Source organism: Dendrobates tinctorius, unplaced genomic scaffold (assembly GCF_039654945.1).
Source record: "Dendrobates tinctorius isolate UK_male_01 unplaced genomic scaffold, ASM3965494v1 ptg000086l, whole genome shotgun sequence".
Taxonomy (NCBI): Eukaryota; Metazoa; Chordata; class Amphibia; order Anura; family Dendrobatidae; genus Dendrobates; species Dendrobates tinctorius.
Window position 1 is genome coordinate 30,469,987 of NW_027361754.1, and position 26,306 is coordinate 30,496,292.

The following is a 26,306-nucleotide window of genomic DNA, read 5'->3' on the forward strand; positions in this document are numbered from 1 at the left end:
GTATTCAGAGCCATACTGTGTGCTCAGATCCAGCCCAATGCAGACAAACTGATTGGTCGTCGTTTCATACTACAGATGAACAATGACCCAAAACATAAAGCCAAAGCAACCCAGGAGTTTATTAAAGCAAAGAAGTGGAATATTCTTGAATGGCCAGGTCAGTCACCTGATCTCAACCCAATTGAGCATGCATTTCACTTGTTAAAGACTAAACTTCAGACAGAAAGGCCCACAAACAGCAACTGAAAACCACCTCAGTGAAGGCCTGGCAGAGCATCAAAAAGGAGGAAACACAGCGTCTGGTGATGTCCATGAGTTCAAGACTTCAGGTAGTCATTGCCAACAAAGGATTTTCAAATACTAGAAATGAACATTTTATTTACAATCATTTAATCTGTCCAATTACTTTTGGTCCCTTAAAAACAGGGTGGCACATGTTAAGGAGCTGAAACTCCCAAACCCTTCATCCAATTTTAATGTGGATACCCTCAAATGAAAGCTGAAAGTCTGAACTTCAACTGCATCTGAATTGTTTTGATTAAAATTCATTGTGGTAATGTCTAGAACCAAAACTAGAAAAATGTTGTCTCTGTCCAAATATATATGGACCTAACTGTACATACATGTCCGTATCTACGTGGCATAGAGAGTAGAACAATAGCACATTCACAGTCTGGTTTCATAACAGCCGCGAACTTTACCCTAGTTACAGAATTTATCTTGTAAACAACAAGATGGCGTCGCAAGCACAAAAATGGAGTCTTTGAGAACAAGATGTCCATCTGAATACTGTATTTCACAGCGTCACCTACCAGATACATTTAGTCGATACCTGCAATCTTTCCAGTGGTTCAGACGTGCCCAAGGTCGATTGCTGCATCAGTCCTGCTCTTCTGTGCCATAGTCAGGTGTTGTGAGTTCATTTTCCCCTTCGTCACTGAGGTCTGGTGAACTCCCTATTCTGGTAAAGGAAGGTAATGAGCCTGATTATCAGGCACCTGAGTCTAATGAGGATGACTGGCTGAGTGGAGTCACTGACTGGATATAAGGCTGCCGACGCCCTTCTGCCCTGCGGGTGATTTCTCTGTGGACTTCTAGGACACCAGTCTGATTCCTGCTTCCCTAAAGCTAAGTTTCTGCTTTGCCTGTTTGCATTTATGTTTTGTGTTTGTTTTCCTTGCTTTTCTGGATTCTGCCATTCCCTGCTGGGATGAGCTGAATCTCCTTTTGCCGGTTGCTCTGTCTTCAGAATATTCCTGAGTACTGACATAGCGTTTTTGAAGCCTAGCGTCTTCAGGGCCTTTTTCACTGTCTGTTGGCTCTTATTTTCATAGGGTTTTTCACGGATTGCAGACAGCAGCCTTCCTGTCCTTTCCTATCTAGGTAGTTTGGGCCCCGTCTTTGCTCAGTCTATCTTTCTGTCTGTGTCAGTGTTTTCATCTTGCTTCACCGTCATATGTTGGGGGCTGCCTATTGCTTTGGGGTCTGCTCTGGGGCAGTTTAGATTTACCCTTTCTTTAGGCCTATTTAATTCTCCGGCTGTGATCGAGGGGTCTAGGGCATCGTAGGAACCCCCCACGGCTACTGTTAGTTGTTGTGATAGGATCAGGGGTCTGCAATCCGATAGCTGCCAACCTCTCTGGTTTTCTGGACTTAGCTAGCATTTTTGTTTTTCCCTCCTACGGTGACTCAATCATAACAGAATCACCCGTAGGGCAGAAGGGCGTCGGCAGCCTTATATCCAGTCAGTGACTCCACTCAGCCAGTCATCCTCATTAGACTCAGGTGCCTGATAATCAGGCTCATTACCTTCCTTTACCATAATAGGGAGTTCACCAGACCTCAGTGACGAAGGGGAAAATGAACTCACAACAGTCAGGTGAGTCAAATGCGCCCTCTATCACAGAGGTGCCTGGTATTCATCACTTTTTGGCTGCAGCAGCGGTTCTAGTCCACTTTCAGGTGAGTCAGAGACACCACCTGCTGCATGTTTTATGGTCAATAACCTCTGTGGTCCATTAACGGTTAAACAAAATCTACCACGAACCACAGGGTTGATCTCAGCGGCAGCATAAGTGGCCAGTCTGCTTTCAGGTAGGTCAGACACGCAGGTGTCAGGTACCGGATGGCCGCAGATTTTTCTTCTGCCACGCACTGGGCCCTGATTGCATTTTGCTCCCCAGGTGCCTTTCCACACCATCTGGTTATTCGAGCCTACCACTAACTATATAGTAGGTCAGCTTACAGTGCTGTCCTCAGGCTAGCTTCACTATCCAGTGCGTTACTCCTACCATACATGATTTACCAATTGCAGTTTATACGTTCTGGTTGTCTCTTGCTGAGTCAGAGCTGATATATATGTCATGACTCTTTACTGTTCACTGTACGATCCTAAGGCCTTTGCGCTACCTCAATTCCAGAGCTCCCAATCTATTTGTCAGTACCTACCTTTCTCCTATGCCTCATTGGGGGACACAGACCGTGGTTGTTATGCTGCTTGCCACCAGAAGGACACTAAGGCTGGTTTCACATTAGCGTTCTTGTGTGCAGCGCATCGTGCGCAATAGAAATGCATGCAAAAAAAAAGGCATCATACGTTTTTGCATGCGTTTGCGTTTTTTAGGAGTAGTCATTCTTTAGGGGTTAAAAGCTTTGTCCACATTTTTACGGCAAAAACGCATGCTCATGAAAACGCAGAAGGCATGTCCATGCGCACGCCTGCGTTCCCATAGACTATTGCGCTATTTTGTTGCATTCCGTGCGCAAGCGTGTGCATGTGTTTTTTTATGCCTTTCGGCGCACCCAAAAATGCAACAGGTTGTGTCTGGAGCGCAAAGGCGCACACCTTGAAAAAACGCATGCGCACTAAAACGCATACGAACGCCCGCAAAAGCAAGACCATGCGCCCCCATGTTAAAGATAGGGGCGCATCATGCATGCGCACGTATGCGCCACAAACGCGCACAATAACGCTAATGTGAAACCAGCCTAAGTTAACACAGAAAAAAGTTAACTCCTCCCCTGCAGTATACACCCTCTCGCTGTCTGGGAATTCCCCAGTTCTTGCAACGGAGTGAAGGGGTCGACGGTTCCTTTCAACGGTCCGCTCTCCCCCGTACCCTCTCCAGCGATGACTGGGGCATACCTGATTCTTCTGGGCGACGGTTCCTTTACAGTCTCGATCTCCCCACACGGATACGAGGGCAAGCACACGGAGTGCAGAGAGAAGACTTTAGGAGCGCTTCGGATGCCCTGAATCAGCCCCATGGCCTCTCCATCCCCCTGCCCATAGGGAGGATCAATTGAGGTATACCCCTTTAAGAACTCCTCCGGTTCTGCTACATTGCCCGGGAGGATAAGATCTGCAGACTCCTGGACAGCGCAGCCATATTGGAGGTATGGGATCGGGTCCTGGTCCCTGGGAGAAGAGGTGACCTAGTCTCAGCGGCAGTACACCGGCGAGGCTCCCCCGATATTTCCTGCACACGGCGCTCACCGCGGGTAGGCCCAAAAATTTAGTCCCCGGCCTTTCGGCCTACTAGGCCGCAATTTAAATAGCACCGCCCACGTCTTTGGTGCTTCTCGCTCTGTACAAGAAGTGCCCTGCTAGTCTCGGGGACCATGTCTTTTTCACCTCAGGCTCTGTGAAGGCTGCGGGGGCGCGCGCACTGATGGACAGCAGGTGACTACAGTTATTCCTCCTGGGGACACAGCATCAAGACCGCGGGTAAGCTGCATCTGCCCTCAGAGCAAAACTTAACCCCTTCTCTGCACATTCCCTGCAGCCCTGGCTCTGCTTGTAACCCTTTCAGGAGCACTATGTCTCCATCTTAGTAAGCCAAAAAGGGGCTACTAAGAACCACACTGCATTCTTTACCGCTTGTACCACTTGCAAGACTGCCTTGCCCAGTGCTCAGACTAATCCGTTATGCACGGATTGCTACCCGGCTTCTGCTCAAACGCCATCCGCCGCCGCTGCAACGGTGCTCCCTGCGTTTAGTCCCCCTAAGTGGGCTGCGTCCCTGTCACGGTCTGTGGAGTCACTGACCAAGGCTATAGAGTCCCTCTCGGAATCCTCTTTAAGTCAGAATGTGTCATTACCGGCCGAGGAGGGCTCTGGCGATGACTGGAAACCGTCCACCAGCAGGGGCCGTACTCGTTCAAGGGATCCTCAGGTCTCTAGAAAGCGGACCCATGACGCGTCCCCTAGTCACGCTCGCGCTTCAGCATCGGCGAGTTCTGTCTCTCGCTCTCCCTCTCCTAAGGTTCGCAGCGAACATGACTCTGAATTCGATTCTGACAAGTCAGTCCCTAAGAATCCCCCAAATGACCAAGAGTCGCTTCATTCTCTTATAGAGTCAGTCAACAATATGATGACGTTGGACGAGGAAAATATTCCCGCTCTGGAACACGTTATTTCCTTTAATAAGACTAAACGTGTACGCAGGGTATTTGCCAGCCACCTGGAGTTTAAGGACATTGTCCAGAAACGTAGGGACCGACCACAAACGGTTCACAGGGCAAAAACCTATGGAGGCTTAATACCCCTTTGCTCTAGATCTAATGAAGGATTGCTTACAGTCCTCGGTGGATCCTCCTGTATCGCGTCTTGCTTCTAAAATGCTTCTATCCGTTTCTGAGGGCCCTTCAGTCAGAAACCCCTCTGATCGTCAAATTGACTACCTCACTCGCTCAGTTTTTTGTTTTTTTTAAGCTTCAGGAGCGGCACTTTTTCCATCTTTCGTGGCTAAAGCAATGGCCGCTTGGTCAGAAGTCTTAATTACTGCCTTCCAAGGTAGCAATCTTCCTCCAGAGGCAACCAGTGTCACCAGGCAGATAATTCACGCAGGGGATTTTATAGTGGACGTCTCTTTAGATGCCGCTAATTGCGCTGCTCAGGCAGCCACTAATGCAGTCTCCATTAGAAGAGCCCTATGACTACGCGACTGGCGGGAAGATTCCATCGGAATCAACGGCCGACTATTCCAAAGGATCATTGACTTCTCTGCCCTATCAAACTGGTCGCCTATTTGGAGAGAAACTGGACCAGCTCATTTCTGACAGTGGAGGAAGAGTAAGTTCCTTCCCCAACATAGGGCTGTCCGGCCGTTTCGGAATCAGCAGCCGACTCGTTTTTGACCTTTTCGCAACAGCTCCAGCTGGTCCTCCACAACCTTCTCTTTCGGATCAGGTCGGTCCCCGCATGGAGACAGAGGTTCCCAGGTCTCTTACAGACCTAACCGCTCTTGGAAACCCAGGCCAAGAGTATCTGGATCTAGGGGAGCCCGATCCACAATAGATCCTCTACTCAATGACTTGTTGTGGTGTCCGGCGGACACCGACAAAGTAGGCAGCAGTCTGCTTTCATTCAGTCACAGCCTTCCTTCGGGCCGTTCATGCGCTGCAAAGGGGCAGAGTCATCATTCCGGTCCCTCAAGACGAAACGTTCAGGGTTTTTTTTATTCAAACCTTTTTGTGGTTCCAAAGAAGGACAGAACGATGCAGCCCATACTGGATCTCAAGCTGTTAAATCAGTTTGTCAAGGTACGGCGATTCCGAATGAAATCCCTCCGATCAGTTGTCGCCTCCATGGAAAAAGGAGAGTTCCTAGCATCCATCGATATCAAAGATGCTTACCTTCACATCCCGATTTGCCCGTCTCACCAGCAGTTCCTGCGTTTTGCAATTCGCGAGGAACACTTCCAGTTCGTTGCCTTGCCCTTCGGACTCGCCACCGCCCCCAGGGTCTTTACCAAGGTCATGGCGGCTGTCATGGCCATTCTTCACGCTCGGGGAGTGGTGGTACTGCCGTATCTGGACGACCTGCTGATCAAGGGTCCGTCTCTTCCAGCCTGCGAGGAATCCGAGGATATCACAGTAAATACACTTTCTCGCCTGATTTGGAAGATAAACTTCGAAAAGTCTTCCCCAACATCGGCCCAGCAGATTTCCCTTTTGGGAATGATCTTGGACACTGCCCGCGGATTGGTCATTCTCCCTCCAGAAAAGGCCCGAGCCTTACAACAGGCAGCGCAGACTCTTTCACGACCGGTTTCTCACTCCATACGTTTCAGCATGAGAGTTCTCGGAAAGATGGTGGCAGCAATGGAAGAGGTTCCATTCGTACAGTTCCATCTCCGCCCTTTACAACATGCGTTGCTATTAACTTGGGACAAGAAACCGTTCTCCCTGGACCGTCGGATCCTTCTGTGCATGCGGGTCAGACAAGCCCTCAAATGGTGGACACTGAAATCCTCCCTGAATCAAGGGAAGTCTTTTCTCCCATTATGATGGTGGGTGGTGACCACCGACGCCAGTCTTCTGGGCTGTGGTGCGTTTTTTTGTCACCACACGGCACAGGGTCATTGGTCAATTCGAGAGTCTCGTCTCCCCATCAACATCTTGGAAATAAGAGCGATCAGATTAGCCCTACTGAGTTTCCACCATCTCCTCGCAGGTCACCCCATCAGGATCCAATCCAACAACGCCACGGCTGTGGCGTATATCAACCGTCAGGGGGGTACTTGGAGCAGGATGGCCATGCACGAAGTGAGTCACATCTTCCATTGGGCCGAGGCCAATCATTCGCCCATCTCAGCAATCCACATCCCGGAGGTAGACAATTGGGTGACGGATTTTCTCAGTCGCCAAGGCCTTGCCTCAGGAGAGTGGTCTCTTCATCCGGAAGTCTTTTAGAAGATTTGCCATCACTGGGGGACTCCGGATGTGGATCTCATGGCCTCAAGACTAAACAACAAGGTTCCTCGATTTATAGCCCGATCGCGCGATCCATGCGCCATCGGAGCGGACGCCCTAGTTCTGCCATGGCACCGGTTCAGGCTCCCATACTTTTTCCCCCTCTTCCCTTGCTCGTGAGGGTCATCAAGAAAATCAGAGCAGAGGGAGTACCAGTGATCCTAGTCGCGCCAGATTGGCTGCGCCGGGTATGGTACGCAGAACTAGTACAACTAGCCGCCGACGTTCCCTGGCGACTTCCAGATCGCATGGATCTACTCTCACAGAGCCCAATTTACCACCAGAACTCCGGGGCCCTGTCTTTGATGGCGTGGCTGTTGAATCCTGGATTTTAGCACAAGCTGGTTTTTCTGACGACGTGATCTCTACTATGATTAGTGCAAGGAAGCCCGTGTCCATGCACATTTATCACGGCACCTGGAAAACCTTATTCTCGTGGTGCAAGGACTATGGTCGATCCCCTCTGGTGCTTTCCATTCCTTCCATATTGGAATTCCTACAATCTGGATTAAAGTCAGGCCTCGTGCTTAGCTCGCTCAAGGGCCAAATTTTCAGCCTTGTCAGTTCTATTCCAACGCAAAATTGAAACTAAACTACAGGTGAAGACATTCATTCAGGGAGTTTCCCATGTGACGCCTCCCTATAAAAGGCCATTGGAATCATTGGACCTTAACCTGGTTCTCGGAGCTTTACAGGAGGCTCCGTTCGGACCACTGCAGGACGTAGCACTAGCTCTTCTCTTGGAAGGTGGTCTTTCTAGTGGCAATTACGTCAGTCAGACGAGTTTCGGGAATGGCGGCCCTGTCCTGCCGTCCTCCGTTCCTGAATTTTGATCAGGACAAGGCAGTTCTCAGGACGTCCCTGTCTTTCCTGCCCAAAAGTCGTGTCTTTCTTTCATCTCAATGAGGAGATTGTTTTAGCCCATTGGCTCACTGTAGCACCCTTAGGTTTTGACATAGTTATTGCTATTTTTTAATGCTCCTATTGCTTTTTCACAGAACTGGGGAATTCCCAGCCAGTGAGAGGGTGTATACTGCAGGGGAGGAGTTAACTTTTTTCTGTGTTCACTTAGTGTCCTTCTCGTGGCAAGCAGCATAACACCCAGAGTCTGTGTCCCCCAATGATTGGCTCAGAGAAAAGGATTTTGCGGTGAGTATACACAAAAATCCCTATTTTCTTTCTTACAGACACCGGATAAAGTCTTGAGCAGCTCCGGGCTTTGATTTCCGAGCATGGCAGGGACAAGTTCTCCCACCTTGGACACGAATTGGATCTTACTCTGTGTAAGCATCGACCAGTGTAGAAGGCTGCTCCAGGTCTGGATCCACTGAGGAACTTTGTGATAACAGGTTTTCTTCCTTCAGCAAGAATCGTATCCTTTTTCACTTCGGTTGTGTGGTGTGGTAAGCGGGTTCACACACGACAATCCTTGTCCCGTCCCGGAAGTATTTTGCGGTGTTCCGGGGCCTAGTTAACCGGTGCATGGCAGTAAGGCTTTTCAGCTTTGCCCGCAGTTGGACAAAGCATACTGCGCGTGCGCGAGCCAAGAATGTTTAGCGCACGCGCGACAGATGGCGGACACCTACTCCTATTCATGAAAAAACTGCGGACGGCAACCAAGGATGGGGAGGCGGCAAAGATCCAAAAAACCGCCCATCGGACTGGACAGACCTCATTTAAATAGCCCCCCAAAACCAGGTGACAGATTCCCTTTAAGGCCTCCGCGCCGCTCCCCCCTGCTTCGGCGGTCACTGATTTTAATCTAGGTCCTGGCTTCTCTCGAGCCTAGTTTTCGGTGTTGGCTCCGCCCCTTGTTCTTTGCTCTTTGTGCGGGCTTTTCTCCCATCCATCTCTTCTCAATTCCTCTTCTGGCTCCAGGCGGTTAGCTCCGCCCACTCCTCCCAGCCTCCGGCAAGGCCCTGCTTCGTCGCCATCTTTCTCCCGGGCCCGGCAATTAGCTCCACCCCCTTCTTCCGTCCCCAAAGAGCGGGATTATTCCTCAGCGTTCACTCTCCCTCCTGCAGCACTCGCTTTTGCGCTGCGCCCTTGCGGTTGCCATTTTTCTTGTGGATCTGTTTCCTGCGGGCCACGCATCTCCTTTACTCCTGGAAGCAGATTACAGGACGTCTGCATCTTACTGTGAATAGCTCTGCTCTGCAGAATGACACTCTCCTCTGCATTCTCTTCCTGTCCCCTAACTTTCTGGCATTAGTTAGTAGGTTAGTTAGTGGGTCATCATGCCTAATCTTAAAGGACTGCGTCCCCATTCTCCTGCTTCCTCTTCGCCTTCCTCTGCTCTTGTTAGACACTTTGTATGCTCTTCGTGCAAACTCCCTTAAGGTCGGGTCTCTCCCTTCTGTCAGGACTGCATCAACCCCCCTGTGCCCACCACGTATGAGTCACCTGTTCCGTGAGAGACCCCTATCCCAGTGTGGGCTTCCTCGCTGTCTCAGTGCACGGACCTTACCAATGTGTCGCAGACCTTGGTGTTCATTCTTGACAGGTTGCCCTTCCTGGCCTGCGCCGTGGCTAGTGGGTCGCAGGATTCATCAACTGTGCCTACCAACATAGGCTGTAAGAGATCCAGGCAGGCGCGTCTTTCCAGGTCCTCTTCCTGCTCAATCTGCACCCTGGTCTCCTGGCGGTCTGCCTCTTCCTGATCCTCCTCCCCTTAGTCAGGCGAGGCGGTATCGGATGCAGAGGATGACTCGGACCTGGATTCCGATCAAGCCTCTAACATAGGAGACATGTCCAGAGCCTCATTGTGGAGGTCAACCAGATCTTCAGCATTAAGGACACCTCTACGGATCCCGCAGAACAGGCGGTTTCGTTTAGACGAACAAAACCAGCTCCCAAGGTCTTTGCCCCACACAGAGAAATTGAGGACATTCTTGCCAGGGAAAAGAAGAACCCTACCAGACGCTTCCAAAGAGGGACGCTCCTCGGCATCCTATACCCTTTCGCCCCTGAGCTCACTGCTAACTGGACAACCTCTTCTATTGTGAACACGCCAGGCTCCAGACTGTCCACCAACATGGTCCTCCCACTGGCAAATGGGGCACCCCTCAAGGACTCCAATGACAGGATTGATAGAATCTTTCGCAAAGTCAGCCTTTGAAGCGGCCACTTTTGCATTGTGCCCGGTCTTTGCCTCTACTTGGGTGTCAAAGTTAATAGCTGCATGGGCTAAACAACTTCGTCAGGGCATTCTCTCGGGAGCTCAGCCGAAGGAATTGGCTGACCTCGCGGACCATATTTATCATGCAGGGAAGTATATGGTATCTGCCTCCCTGGACACCGCCTCATGTGCGGCTCAGATGTACAGTAATATTGTGGCCATTCGATGGACTATTTGTCTCAAAGCCCGGCCGGCAGACTTGTCTTCAAAAAGGTCCCTTACAAGCTTGCCTTTTCAGGGTTCCCATTTGTTGGGATCCCAGTTGGACCAAATTATTAAGGAGGCCACCGGAGGCACAAGTTCCCTTCTTCCTCAATGCAAACCTAAAGGTAGATACGGGGCTGAGAGAAGCCCGTGTCCACCTCCTACTGACACTAAGCTAAAACTGGGTAGCCTTCTGCCGGTTGGTGGGTATATACTGCTGAATAGTGTCAACCTCCTAGTGGCAGCAGAATACACTCATGGTTTTCTGTGTCCCCCAATGAAGCGAGAGAGAGAAATAGAGCTTTACAGTACTTTGAACATTAGACAGTGTATTATAACGATAACCAACTCCCCTCAAGCTCCCCCCCCCCCCCCCGGGGACACATCTACACTTTCAAAGCATAATATCAATCAAGCCCAACAGGAATTCTGCCGTCAATTTGCTCTCTCATGTACCAGTCTGTAAATTGGAAGCAACCAAGAATCGCCTGGCATATTGATAATGTCTGCGCATTAATAAAAGTAATGTACGGAAAAACCTTTCAATGTATTTTTCTTTATTCAGTATGGACTCTATCCAGTCCATCTTGAAGAGATGGGCTACCTTCATAGTAATTAAGCTCAAAGAGGGCGTATTATCCTGTGCCCACAGATGAAGAATACTTTTGCGAGTAGATGCCGCCCAGATGAATAAAATGCGGTGCTGCTGAACAGAAGGCTTCACCGACTGATCTTGTGGGAGAATGTTAAAGATGGCCCACTCTGGAGAAAGAGCAATAGATACACCAAAGGTATTAGTGAGTGAGATGTTGCAGCAGTATATCCCAAACCTCCCTTTTTGGACAGTCCCAGAGACAATGAAAAATATCAGCTGGCGAATGTAAGCACTTAGGGCAGGGAAAATCACCTGAGGGAGACATTTTAGATTTAGGCTGTGTGCCCACGTTGTGTTTTTGAAGCGTTTTCGCCGCGAAAATGCTGTGATAACGCTTAAACTCATACTGGACGCACCCCATGCATTCCTATGGCATTTCGCACATGCTGTGCTAATGATGCGTTTTTTTCCACGGCGGAATCGCATCGCGGAATAAAACGCAGCATGCTCATTGTTTTTGCGGAATCGCTGCGATTCTGCACCCAAAGGAATGCATGAGATCCGCTTACTTCCCGCATGTGGCTATGCCCACCATGCACAAAGTGAACGGCTCATGTGCGGATGGTACCCACGGCCTGGAGGAGAGGAAACTATCCTCCAGGCCCTGGGTACCATATCCCTGTAAAAAAAAAAAGAATTAAAAATAAAAAAAATGGGTTATATTCACCTTCCGGCGTCCCGCGCAGCCTTCCCGGGCCTCAGCGATGCTCCCGTTCCCAGTAATGCCTTGCGAGTCCTTTGATGATGTCACGGTCCCGCGATACTGTAGCGGTCCCTATTCCTCGCGAGATCGCTACAGTAACGCGAGACCTCATGTCATCAATGGTCTCGCAAGGCATTACTGGGAACGAGAGCATCGCTGAGGCCCGGGAACGCTGCGTGAAGGTGAGAATATCATGATTTTTTTTATTTATTTTTTTTAGTATTTTTAACATTCTATCTTTTACTATTGATGCCGCATAGACAGCCTCAATAGTAAAAAGTTGGTCACACTTGTCAAACACTATGTTTGACGAGTGTGACCAACCTGTCAATCACATTCCAAGCAATGCTTCAAATCGCTTGGAAAGTGCTTGAATTCCGCACTTGAAAATCGCGGGAAAAACACGATAATAACCGCGCAGAAAAAGCACGTTTTCTGGGAAGGAGTTCGGTTTCAGGTGTCAGGTTTTAAACGCTATGTGAGCACATAGCCTTAACCTCTGGGGAGATATATGCTCTATGAAATGAGTGTCATGGTTATGTAACTATCATACGGTAACATACAGTTAACACGTGTGGCTTTCAAGTGGTCTTTTACCTGACAGTTAGTTGAGATACCCTTCTCCCCGGGCCCGGTGTATGGAACTTTTCAGTGACTTGTATATAAAACTCAAAGAATAATTCCCCGTGTAAGCTTTAATGGAGATTACGTTTAGAGGGAGCGCTCTAATGTCGTCTTGTATAGCCCGCAGTACCGAGCCTACATAATGTCTAATTTGAGTAATAGTAAAGTTATCTCCCACCAGGACTGGGTATTTAAAAACATTGTCTTCCAAAGTAAGAGGACATTGATTGTCTGGCAACATGTTACAAGCCGGTCTACATCCATTATTCCCAAACACACAATAGATGGGAGGTGGCCTGCCCTATAAAAAGGAGGGATTGCCTCAGAAGGGAAGAAACACCAAGATATGAGAGTCAAGTCCACTAACTCGTCTAGCATGGTGCCATCCCAAGATTACTGACCACAGTAGGGGGTTATCCCTAGTCTCCACTGGGACATCGGCTTGTCGTAGGTGAAGCAGAGCAGGGAGACTAAAAGGTCTACACATCGCCTCATCTATTGGAATATTGGTGAAGCAGGTGAAGGCATAGATCCAGTCAAGGGAGTGGCAGAAGACAGCCGCTATACTGTATAGACCTATATTAGGGAGATTAAGGCCACCTAAGGATTTAGCTTGTTGCAGTTTAAGACAGAAGACTTTTGTTAAAAGCCTGTCATCAGCTTTAAATAATAGAACCAGCAGCGTCTATAAGGAAAAAGTATTTTAGGGAAAGAGATCATTTTAATCAGAAGGGCCTTGCCTGCAAAGGACAGTTTAAGAAATTTCCAGGATTGTATTTCCTGTAGAACCGCAGAAACGAGGGGTCGAACATTCAGTTTATGTCATGGGGGTTTGATGGTAGGTAGACCCTAAGATAACGCAGGGAGTCTCTCCTCCACTGAAGGGGAAAGGAAACGACCAATGTTTCTGAGCAGCTTTGAAGATGTCTAAAGCATGAGATTTGTCGTAATTTATGCAAAATCCCGAAAATGCTCCAAACTCATTAAAGGCATCCATTATAGAAGGAATGGACTCCTTTTGGTTGGCTACCATGAGTAAAATATCATCAGCAGATGCCAATGTTTTAAGCGTATGGTGACCGATCCCAATACCCTCAAAGGAAGGAATCATCTCCAGGTATCTCAGAAAATGTCCAGGGCAATATTTAATAACAGAGATGACAGGAGACATCCCTACCTCGTACCCCCGAAAATGGAAAAAAGAGGTTGACTGCACTAACCGGCGCTCAAAGCACAGCAGTAAATCTGCTACATATGGCCGATCTGCTCATCGCCCATATGTAGCAGAGCCGATCGAGTTGTGCATGCTTCAAGCCTCCTATGGAGGCTATTGAAGCATGCCAAAAGTAAAAAAAAAAAAAAAAAAAGTTAAAAATTAAAAATAAAAAAACCTAAACGTTCAAATCACCCCCCTTTCGCCCCAATCAAAATAAAACAATAAAAAAAATCACACATACACATATTAGGTATCGATGCATTCAGAATCGCCCGATCTAGCAATATAAAAGCATTAACCCAATCGCTAAACGGCGTAGTGAGAAAAAAAATTCAAAACGCCAGAATTACATTTTTTTGGTTGCCGCAACATTGCATTAAAATGCATTAACGGGCGATCAAAAGAAGGTATCTGCAGAAAAGTGGTATCATTAGAAACATCACCTCGGCCCGCAAAAATAAGCCCTCAACCGATTCCAGATCACTAAAAATGGAGACGCTACGGGTCTCGGAAAATTGTGCATTTTTTTTTTTTTTACCAAAGTTTGGAATATTTTTTCACCACTTAGATAAAAAAAGAACATAGACATGTTTGGTGTCTATGAACTTGAAATGAACTGGAGAATCATATTGGCAGGTTAGTTTTTGCATTTATTGAACCTAGCAAAAAAGCCAAGCAAAAAACAAGTGTGGGATTGCACTTTTTTTGCAATTTCACCGCACTTAAAAAAATTTTCCGTTTTCGAGTACACAACATGCTAAAACCAATGATGTCATTCAAAAGTAAAACTCGTCCTGCAAAAAATAAGCCTTCACATGGCCATATTGACGGAAAAATAAAAAGTTATGGCTCTGGGAAGGAGGGGAGCAAAAATGAAAACGAAAAATGGTCATGAAGGGGTTAAAGAAAAAAAATGGGTAATACCTACTGAGCTTCCCTGGCTATTATTATCAGTTCACAGCTGTATACTTAGCCTTTACTGGCTATTGGAATGGGGGGACCCCAACAAAAATGACGTGGGGTCCCCCTATAATTAATAACCAGCAAAGGTTATGCAGACAACTGCGGGCTGATATTAATAGCCTAGGAAGGGGCCTAGGCTGTGGTGTTTTTAATCCAGTTTCTTTCGTGCTTATGCATGATTTGAGAGACCCCACCCCTCTCATGTGACATGCACATAAGGAGCTGTCTTGCACCACGTGCCCATACTAGAAAGCGCCTGTCTTAATCCTGCTCATTTAGACACTGTTCATATGTTCAGGTTTTAAATACATTAGATAGGGACTGCTTCGATACTGGTTACCTTGACGAGGTGGAGCAGCTTGGCATACTCTTTTTTGCAAAAAAACGTATGGACTAAATACCCTGTATTTGTTATTACCTTTTATCAGCACTTGCTGACTACCGTCATATGTCTTACTGCAAGGTATTTTTGCACATTTGTCATTCTGTGCTCTTTGTTTGTGTTTCAGTCAGGGTGGTGTGAACATTGTCCAACAGACTTGTTCACATTTGTGCACGTCACATGTGTGTTTTTAAAGAACTGTATGTGCGGGGCAAGACAAAACCAAACCAGATGGCAAAAAGAAAAAAATGGCTAAAAATCAATGATGAGAGGTCAACTATACTAAGACAATATAATATATATATATAAAAATAAGTGCTAAAACATGATTGTTGACATGCGTGTAAACTTCATATCCGTAAAAATTAATTATGACCAGTGAAATAAAGTGCAGTAATATATTAAATTTAGTTACAATTGATAATAATGCATTAAGTTATCAAAAAGTAATCTACATCAGAAAAATATGCACAAACAAGTTACCGCATATCTATAAAATTAATAAAATGCACAAAATAAAATTAAACAGCTATAAAAAGTGTGACCATTTACGCAAATTAAGGGAGACTCCATTAGTGCAGACCTCACATTAATAATAAATTATGTAATAGCCCATAATAGAAAAATATATTACCAACCAGAGATGGCAATGTTCTGCCCCCACACACACCACTCCAACACGCATTTCGCTTTCCCGCTTTGTCAGGGAGTGATGTGGGCAGGATGCAGAGGTGTTATATAGGTGTAGTACAGCTGAATAAACTTAATCAAGGGCGCAATAGTTACATGGCGCTGCAACAGCGAACACCGCCGCCGCCATCCCGAAAGTCGGGCAGCGGAAGTGCGTCACCGAGTGCAGTCAAAGAGACAGAGTCAGTGATCCTGTTGAGGGAGGGCTAAATTAACCCTTCATGGTTGACCAAGTGATTTCCAAATTAATCCACGGGGCGTTGCTAGCAACTGGGAATGACCAGACAGAGACGGGGGTCTCTGTATGGGAGGATCAAGGCAGATCACTAAGCCCGTTTATTTTGTCCCCTCTTTTTATAGTATTTTGCTTAATTATGCAAAGTACATAGCTACCAATAACATTGTCGTAATACATTTACTTTATAAGCCAATAGTATTGCAAGAAAATCGAATGTCCCTAGCTGCGTGACGTAGAAAATAGAACAAAAGCACATTCTTCAGGGTCACATATCTTGTACAAGCTGGAACAGTCTGGTTTCATAACAACCGTGAACTTTTATCTAATTAAGTTACAAAATTTAACTCGTAAACAACAAAATGGCGTCGCAAGCACAAAAATGGAGTCTGGAGAACAAGATGTCCCGTACATCTGAATACTGTTCTTCACAATCCCCCCTAGATAAATTATGTTAATATGCAGTATCAGAGGTGCTATCCCAAGCCATAAGCTCGAGGGGTACTGGTCTTCACATGGCTGATGCCGTGTTATCAGTCATGTCTGTTGCGGCGCACCCATCCCCCTGTATGCTGGAATTTACGAATAACAATTTTTGATGATGGTGGTGGAGATCTTTTGAAGGTAGCCATGCGCTTGGCTTCATCATCGTCCTTTTGAGATCGGTGTAGAGAAGAGCAGGGGTGACGACACCTTTGGTATCATCATTAGCTGTCCTAGTGCAGAATTTCCTAATACATACAGAAATACACCAAAGAACAAGTTTTAGTATCACATATGCAACAAAAACACAGGCAGCAATGTGTAACAAGCTTTGTAAGATCCAAGGTATCCAGCCCCCAATTCTCTTAAACCAATTGGCTGGATTGAGAAAGGAGGTGTCTGACCACCAACTGTCTTTATTACGATCATTGTCTTTATCATATTGATCTCTGAGTCTTTGAATATCTTTAACTTCTACCAATAATATGGAAATTGCGAAAGACCAAAACATTATGCCCCCTTTATTTACTATTGGCTTGTTTAACCAGCTTGCACTACGATGCGTGGATCCAAGTCGGTCTTCCTTCTAGTTTCACTGATATAGGGGTGATAAGGAGGACTTGATAGGGACCATCATAGAAAGGTTCTAGTCCGTGCTTTCTGACATGCCTTTTCACAACTACCAAATCACCAGGCTTCAGGTTATGACAGGTGTCGGTTTCTGCTGAATCTGGAAGAGAAGAGGAAACTAGAGCATGGGTGTTAGCAAGATTTTTACTAAGCTGAATAACATATTGAACAGCACGGTCAGTTTCTTCTGATAACTGCTGAGGCTGGAAATTTGCAACTGGGGGTCTAACACCAAACAATATCTCATATGGGGACAGGCCATGTTTTGCAATAGGGGTAGTACGAATGTGGTATACTACAATGGGTAGGAGCTCTGGCCATGGAGCCGTAGTCTCCTGCATCATTTTGGTCAATTGTCCCTTCAGTGTGCCGTTCAGCCTCTCAACTTTCCCACTGGATTGTGGGTTGTACGGAGTATGGAGGGCTACAGTGGATGCAAGCATTGTCAGAACTTCTTGGCACACATAAGAAGAAAAGGCCAGACCTTGATCACTTTCAACAACTTCTGGAACCCCATATCTGCATATGACTTCCATCACCAGTTTCTTCGCTGTGGTTTTTGATGTCATGTTGGTAACAGGGAATGCTTCCGGCCAACTGGAGAACATGTCAACAACAACCAAACAGTATTCATACCTTCCAGACTTAGGTAACATAATATGGTCCACCTGGAGCCTTTGGAAAGGATAGTCGGGCTTAGCAAGGTGCTTCGGGGGTACACGTTGAAGTTGACCGGGATTGCAGGTGTGACACGGTTGAGCGCTGTCAAAACTGTGGAAATTCCCGGGGCCCAGTAGAATTTTTGCACCAGTGTGAGGGCCTGATTCTTTCCTTGATATGTAGGCCCATGTGGCAATAGCAGGGTACATCCGCTTAGGGAGACACACGAGTTGGTCCATTTTCCAGAGACCATTATCCATACGTGCCCCATCAGTCTTCCATTGCTTCACCTCTTCCTTTGGAGACATTCTCTGCATCGTCATTAAGCGGTCTCGCGGGGTCCGACAGAAAACTTCAGTCTTTTGTAGATCATCAGGTTCCTGAAGGGTAAATGCTTCTTGTAACTGTTTACGCTGAGAGCGTGTGGGCACCATAGTTGGTATGGTTGGTTCAACGGGTAAAACAGCGGCGGTTTTCGCTTGCATATCCGCAAATGCGTTGCCAACAGTCTGGACTGTTCCTAGGACCGTGCGCCTTAACTTTGATAATAGCCACCTAAGTAGGTAATTTGATCGAGTCCATGAGGGTTTTAATCGCTTCAGCATTTTTCACTGGGGTTCCGGCAGTATTAATAAACCCTCGATTGGCCCATAGAGCCCCAAAACGTGAGCCATACCAAATGCATACCATGAGTCCGTGTATATATTAGCCCGTCTGTTCTTGGCCAAAGTACATGCAGTAGACAGAGCCTGGAGTTCTGCTTCTTGTGCTGACTGTGAGGGCGGGAGTGCAGCTGCGTGCACTACAGTGTCCTCTGTGGTAACAGCATATCCCGTGTGGAATCTACCAAACTCGTCAGCATATCTTGAACCATCCGTGTGTAACATCAGATCAGGATTTGGAAGTGGATTGTCACTGACATTTGTTGGAGTAGCTGTTTCTTCAGTCATAAGTTGGGAACAATCATGTTGGAGGTAATCCTCATCACTGCCATCTTTCCTTATAATTCATTATACCGTCTTTTAAGGCATTGTAAAGGGGTTGCATTATGCGGGATGCATCCGGTATCCACTGACAACAATAAATACATAGAAAACGTTGGAGTTCAGCTTCATCTTTTGGGAAAGGAAGGGAGCTGACAGCTTTTTTTCTTTCTTCTGTGAGGTGTCTGACACCCTGAAGGAGACAGTGACCCAAGAAAATCACTTGACCAAGGCAGAACTGAGGTTTCAAGGCCGAAACCCGACCGTTCAGTGCTGCCAGATGCTTGAGGAGGCTAGCAGTGGCAGCAATGGCTTCCTGCTCCGTCCGTGCACACAACAAAAAATCATCCACATACTGAAACAGTGTGACCTGGGGGTGATTTAACTGCCAGGGCAAGAGACACGCGCTCATATTTTTTGCAAACTGGTCATTCTGGAGCGGACTGTGATAATAAATATGGCCCTAGTAAATTTACTGGACATGTGGGAGAGATTACAAACTGAGCAGTAACCTCGGGGAAGGGTCCCATAGAGATGGGTTTTGTAAGAGTATGTTAATTGGGTCTGCCATCTACTCCGATTAAAACAGCGGGGGTATGACAATCTGTCTGAAAGTGACCAAGTTGGCCACAGCACCAGCATTGCAGACGAGAATTGGCACAGCAGATCTGGGGAGTAAGGTTCCTAGTCATAGGATTGGGAGAGATATTGGAGTAGGGAGCTGAATTTGTGTATGGTTGGAGCACGGGAGCTGAGTTTTCTGTGTACCACTGATAAGGAAGAGCTATGTGCCTGCAGCTGCGGTGGGTGCAGTGGGGGATGCCGGGACAGCTGCTGGTTTGCTTTTTTTTTTTTTTTCCTCCCTACTGATACAGAACGAGTTAATTTCTTCTGGAAACTTTTTTTTCTACTTTTAATGCATCGTCCTGAGTGGAATAAATCTCTCGATTTGCTGCCATTTGCCTGTAGAAGGCCATGGGGGAAGTCTCTGGATCGGGTGACTAAAGTAGGAGGGGGTGGATACTCATAACCACTAGCAATATTAGGCATAGCAGGGACTTAGGCTGGCAGCGGTGGCTGATAATAGGTACCGTCAGCGTTTAAAGGAAAGGTGGGGGCTGCGACTCCATGTCTCCTTGCTCCACAATTGTAACAGACCTCTCTCCACTGAGGATTAATAACTCCGCATACGGCACAAATCCACCCGGCAGGATCATAGGGTGGGGGCGTACTGAGTTTTGGTAGTCCAGGATACATTGGTGCCCTGGGGTTAAGGGGCACAGAGCTTACAGTCAGGAGGAGAGGCTTGATTTCCTGGGGAGGGACCTTATCATCTAGCAGGGAGACCTTTTGTTTCAAATCATCACTTTTAACTGTTTGTCTTCCTGATACATTAGTCTCAATCTCAGTTCCTTCTTAATCAATCACGTTCTCACACCAGTCACTTTCTTGTACCACAAAACATCCAGTCCTTGCCATAAGACAATTTTTCCTTCTTCAACATAGCAGTAACAGAAACAATCAGAATTCACTTCCTCTATTCTTCCTAACACCTTCGTCACACAATTAATGTGCCAAACCACAAAATTCTTTTTCTTCCACGGATTCTCACCTTTAGAGCTAAATATCCTTACTTCAGTTGTGCACAGTACTGGAGCGGTCGTTCACTCTGTTTCACAGGGTCAATCCCCCTCTGGGATACCCAAAATTCAACGCGGTACTCAGTGAAAGGAGGAGGGCGTCTCAGACTATCCCTCCGGACACCTCTGGCTATATATATATCTATATATATCTGAGTTATGTATCCTACCCAATCTTCGATCACCTCTCCACGCCTGACTCTAAGGCTGTGTGCACACGCTGCGGATTTTGCTGCGGTTCCGCAGCGGTTTTGGCCGCTGCGGACCCGCAGCAGTTTTTGCTGCGGTGTACAGTACCATGATTCCCTATGGGAATCAAAAACCGCAGTGCAGACGGTGCGGAATTTTCCGCGCGGATTATCTGCGGTTTTCAATCCGCAGAAAGAATTGACATGTCAATTCTTTCTGCGGATTCTCCTGCGGTTTGCCATCTCCTCCATTGAGGAGATGAAAAACCGCAGGGCAAAACCGCAGAGCAATCCGCAGGTAAAACCGCAGGTCTTTTGACCTGCGGTTTCACCTGCGGATTTTACAAAATCCGCGCGGATGAATCCGCACATAATCCGCAGCGTGTGCACACAGCCTTACAGTGATCAGGATATTTTGACTATAAAGAGAGTCACAATCACTGGTCAATCCGGGGTGTCCATCCCTTATGAGGTACGGATTGAGCACTGAGCCTCCAACGGGACTACACCTCTATATGATTCCACCCAAGAATCACCCCACCATCAAGGACAAACCTCAGATCCTCTTTGCAGCAACAAGCACAGGAAAACCACACCAACGGTCAGTCTGAACAGTATAACTGCCAACTTACCGTGGTTGTCGTGGGGGATGATCAGTCCCAATTTTCCCCCACCTGTGTCCGATCCGAGGGTCCTTTGTCTTGTTGTCCTCCTGGGGCAGTGGCGTCCCTATTCGGGGGGCCCCCACGTTGGGCAGCCAAACTGTTGAGGTAGCTTTTGAGGGAGGGCTAAATTAACCCTTCACGGTTGACCAAGTGATTTCCAAATTAATCCACGGGGCGTTGCTAGCAACTGGGAATGACCAGACGGAGACGGGGGTCTCTGTATGGGAGGATCAAGGCAGATCACTAAGCCCGTTTATTTTGTCCCCTCTTTTTATAGTATTCTGCTTAATTATGCAAAGTACATAGCTACCAATAACATTGTCGTAATACATTTATCTTATAAGCCAATAGTATTGCAAGAAAATCGGAATATGTCCCTAGCTGCGTGACGTAAAAAATAGAACAATAGCACATTCTTCAGGGTCTCATATCTTGTACAAGCTGGAACAGTCTGGTTTCATAACAACCGTGAACTTTCATCTAGTTAAGTTACAAAATTTAACTCGTAAACAACAAAATGGCGTCACAAGCACAAAAATGGAGTCTGGAGAACAAGATGTCCCGTACATCTGAATACTGTACTTCACAATCCAACATCCTGATAGCTGAAACCAGGACAGAATGGAAGCATACGCAGTGCGGCGCACAACGTCCTCGCAGCCATATTTAATAAGGGAAAAATCAACATATATAATAGTGCTAGAAGGGCAAAAGCCAGACATATGCATAAAAGCACATAAAGAGCCCTTACCTTTATGACAAATCAAGAAATGTTATATATCCTGAAACAATTATATCCCAATAGATATAAAAAATAATAACTAAAATACACGGGATATATGTATAATGGTACATAGCGAGCCCTTACTACTATAATAATCAGGGAGTATAAATATCCCAAAAACCTTATATCCTAGCAGTATAATACCATAATTACCAATGTAAATAAGCTAAAATATATAAGTGGAAAAAAGATGAAAACGTGAAAGGAAAGAAAAAGTGAAAAAAGTGCACAACACAGAAATGCAAAAATTGAAAGGTGATAAATAAGTGATAATATAATAAGCATATAATCCATTACTGCAAGAATACAATATTATTTACATTAGTGTATAACACTAATATATATCCTGACCCAAGAAAAAAGAGAAAATAATTTTTAAATCATGAAAAACTAGAAAAACCTCACTGTTCATTTAACCCATTCAGAGTCATGCTCTTTAAAGTGGTGATCCATTTGCACTCTCATTGCATTCTCTTACTGGAATCGCCTCTCCTATTGCCTATATAAATTTGATCGATTCCTCTCAATAGATGAGATTGATGAGGATGGAAACGGCGAAAATGACAAGCCAAAGGTTTTAATTTCGATAAATTTCCAACCTCATCATTCTCAATTCTATCAGCAGCTTAAATATCCTTAATGTGCTCTAAAGTACGGACATGCAATTCACATGTGGTCATCACCACATATATTAAATTGTAAGGACATGTTGCTAAATAAACTATCACTGTTGTGCAACAATTTATCAAGTGCAAAATTTTATATTCACAATTATTTGTGGAGTTATTAAAAACATTGCTTTTTTCAATATACTGACACGCCTTACATGTCCCACATTTATAAGATCCCCATTTGGGACCTTTTGAATCAAAGATAAATTGGGATGTGGGAGGAACATAGTGGCTATGGACTATTACGTCACGCAAAGTTTTATTACGTTTGGCAATGATCAGGAGTTTCTCAATCAGTAATAATTTAGATATACCAGGATCCTGTAGAATAGGCCAAAACTTAGAGATGATGCTAGTAATCTCATGCCACCTGGAATGGTAATTTGTGATAAAATGCACATGTCCATCTGTTTCTTTATTTTTAGTTTTAGAAATTAACAAAGATTGCCGATCAGTTTCTTTAGCTCTAAAAAAAGCTTTAAGGACAATATCTTTCCGATAACCCCTCTTCAAAAACCTATTAGTAAGTTCATTGGCCTGTTCTTCGAAGACATCTTGTCAATCACAAATGCGTCTGGTTCTTAAAAATTATCCTGTTGGTATCGCACGGATAATGTGAGCTGGATGGGATGAGCTGGCATGAATGCATTAACACTGGTTTATTTCCGATAAATTGAGCTATGAAGCAATCCTGTGTCATCAACCGATATCCCCAGAAAATTAATGGATTCCAGTTTAATCGTGCAGGTGAGTTTGGTATTGATGCTATTTCCATTCAGATACTGAAGAAATCCTTCCAATTCTACTCTGGGACGCTGCCATACAAGCAAAATATCAATAAATCTCGTCCACAATACAACTGAACCTGATGACATATAATCCACATCTTCTACATATTCATGTTCCCATGCACCCATAAATAAGTTAGCATAAGAGGGTGCGAAAGCAGCACCCATTGCCATGCCTCTCTTTTGAAGATAAAAATGAGTTTTAAAAACAAAATTATGTAAAAGAGCATACTCCAACAATAGCATTAAAAAGCCTACCAATAAAACATCAAGTCTACGATTGGATAAATAACGCTTCATTGCTAAAAGACCTTGCTCATGTGATATTGATGTATATAGCGATTCTACATCACATGTTATGATATACATATTGGAATTTATGTATATCCCATCCAGTCTTTGCAGTGCCTCAGTTCTGTCCTTGATATACGAAGGGAGTTCTGTTACTATGGGTTTTAAATAAAAATCTAAAAACTTAGAAATGGGTTCCAATAGACTGCCATTTGCCGAAATGATGGGTCGTCCAGGCGGTTCCATCATCTTTTTATGGACCTTTGGCAGTAAATATAATGTTGGAACAGATGGCAAATCCACTTGTAATCCTTCCCAGATAGTTTTGGAAATTATCCCTTCCTCCAAAGAATCATCTAAAATACTAAATTATTTTTGATACGAAAGATTAGGATCTTGTGACAATCTTTCATAACACAATGGATCATTTAACTACCTAAATGCTTTATTTTCGTATTGCATGGATGGCCACACAACAATGTTGCCACCTTTATCAGATGATTTAAAAACATCTTTTTTTATCCTCCATATAGCGCTTGAAGTCACCCAAAGTGTAAAGATATGGGGGAAACCGCCAACGAAAAAGATACAGTTCTACTAGTGGGAGTTCCAATGTAAGTAAAAACAGAGTAGTCGGAAATAACCAATGGGAGGATATCAACTGTTTTTAAGAAGGAAAGAAAGGCAGAGATTAACCAATAATCAATACGAGTATGAACGTCATGTACTCTACAATAAAAGGTGTATTCTCTCTCCGTAGGGTGGCAGCATCTCCAAGCATCAACAAGATCAATCACTCCAGTTGAAGAATGAGATGCAGGCAGAGGTGTAGATCTATCAAGGAAGACCGTCATGAAGGTTATTTAAATCTCCACCTAATAGACTAGTGGGATGCCAGCCATGAGCAACTTCCAAGAGTCTAGCAAAAAAAGGACTGGCAGTGTTGGGTGCATAAACATTAATGAGGCAATATTCCCACTGTTCAATAAGGACTCTGACTAGTAAAAATCGTCCCGCCTTATCTGTCACTACATCTTGTATAGAGTATTTCAGGTCCTTATGAAACAAAATCGCCACCCCACACTTCTGTGAAATGGAAGCCTCCAAGCACTCCAAATAATATCTATTTTAGAGCTCTGGGTGACCTCTGCAAAGCCAGTAAATTTCTTGTAAAAAGACGAAATGCGGGCTTAAGCGGGTATTATGGTCTAATACCTTTCTGCGCTTTACCAGCAAATTCAGACCAGCCACATTCCAGGATAAAAGTTTGAGAGCGTCTATATTAATATGAGAAGCTATATCATGAAAGGTAGCCATGTTAGCCTATCCAATATGGAGGCCAAAAGGTAGAAATAGTAAAAAAAAAAAAAAAAAAAGACAAATGGGCAAAGGTCCGTTCCGCCGAGCAAACCTTAACACCCCAATTAACCAAAAAGACTGAGTACAGAGTGTGCCTAAGGAAGGGAAACTCACCCCCCACCCCCAAACGAATTGAAAAACAACATACTGTATAAATTAAAATACTGAACATCAGGTTAAATTATCCAGACCTGAGTCAATCACTCCAAGTAACGCGCCCCACCTCAATTTTACAATTTATTAGCTACGCACTGAGTCAATCACTCCAAGTTACGTGCCCCTATAGGTCGAGTCCGTCACTCCAGATCTACTTTCTCCTATACAGAACAGAAAATTGTATCATTTGTATCACAGGCAACAACTATGTACTGTTGTACGATCTGGGGCGACGTTCCAAGATGGCCGCCAGAAGCCACACACTTGCCTTTCCCAAGATGGCCACCATAAGAAACACATTTTTGCCTTTCCCAAAGTGGATGTCAAAAGAAAAACATTTGATATTCACCAAAATGGCTGCCATCAGAAGAAATACATTTGCTATTCGCCAAAATGACTGCCATCAGAAGAAACACATTTGCTATTCGCCAAAATGGCTGCCATAAGAAACATTTGCCATTCGCTAAAATGGCTGCCATAAGAAACACATTTGCCATTCGCTAAAATGGCTATCATCAGAAGAACATATTTGCCATTCCCAAGATGGATGCCAGAAGACACACATTTGCCTTTCGCCAAAATGACCGCCATAAGAAACATTTTTGCCTTTGCCAAAATGGCTACCAGAAGACACACACTTGTCTTCGCCAAGATTGATGCCAGAAGGAACACATTTGCCATTCCCAAGATGGCTGCCAAAAGAAACACATTTGCCATTCCAAAGATGGCCGCCATAAGAAACATTTTAGCCTTCCCCAATATGGCTGCCAGAAGACACATTTGCCATTCCCAAGATAGCTGCCAAAAGAAACACATTTGCCATTCCCAAGATGGCTGCCAAAAGAAACATATTTGCCATTCCCAAGATGGTCGCCATAAGAAAGGCCTTCCCCAAAATGGCTGCCAGAAGAAACACATGGCTCTGTGTCACCATTCTACGGCGGTCGCCGCTCACAGGATACATTTTTGTAATACAAATAGCTCAAAACTCAGTCCTTTTTATTCCTTTCCTCTTCTAAATTTTCTCTATACAGACTTTTAGAGACTCTTTCGCATGCCTTAGCAGTAGACAACAATCCATTATCTTCTTGGATACCTTTCCATTCAAGAGAATGTTCCACTCCAGGGGCTGTAACTTTCCCCCTTCTGGCATTCCACACAGCTTAATAGGCTTTTACATTGTTCTACACGACACCAAACAAACAATAAGACCACAAACCTGAGATTCTAAAGATAAACTTAGTATGTGTACCCTTCCACACAGCTTCAAAAGTTTTTTACATTGTTTTACACAACACCAAACAAACAATAAGATGGGTGAGAACCTGAAAAACCTGATATACTACGGACAATATCCTTTTTTTTTTCCTTCTTTCTCAGACACTGCTGAAAAACCAACTTG

At 45.3% G+C, this 26,306-nt stretch overlaps 1 protein-coding gene across 1 annotated transcript in view; it reads left to right on the forward strand.

Moving 5' to 3' along the window:
* The window catches only part of KMT2A (lysine methyltransferase 2A), a 165,863-nt gene extending 141,859 nt beyond the window's left edge, over positions 1–24,004 (forward strand). The window contains exon 36 of the mRNA XM_073585273.1: positions 23,923–24,004. Coding sequence (XP_073441374.1) covers positions 23,923–23,946 — 24 coding nt within the window. The 3' untranslated portion in view covers positions 23,947–24,004. The remainder of the gene's footprint in view (positions 1–23,922) is intronic.
* Positions 24,005–26,306: the final 2,302 nt, after the last annotated feature.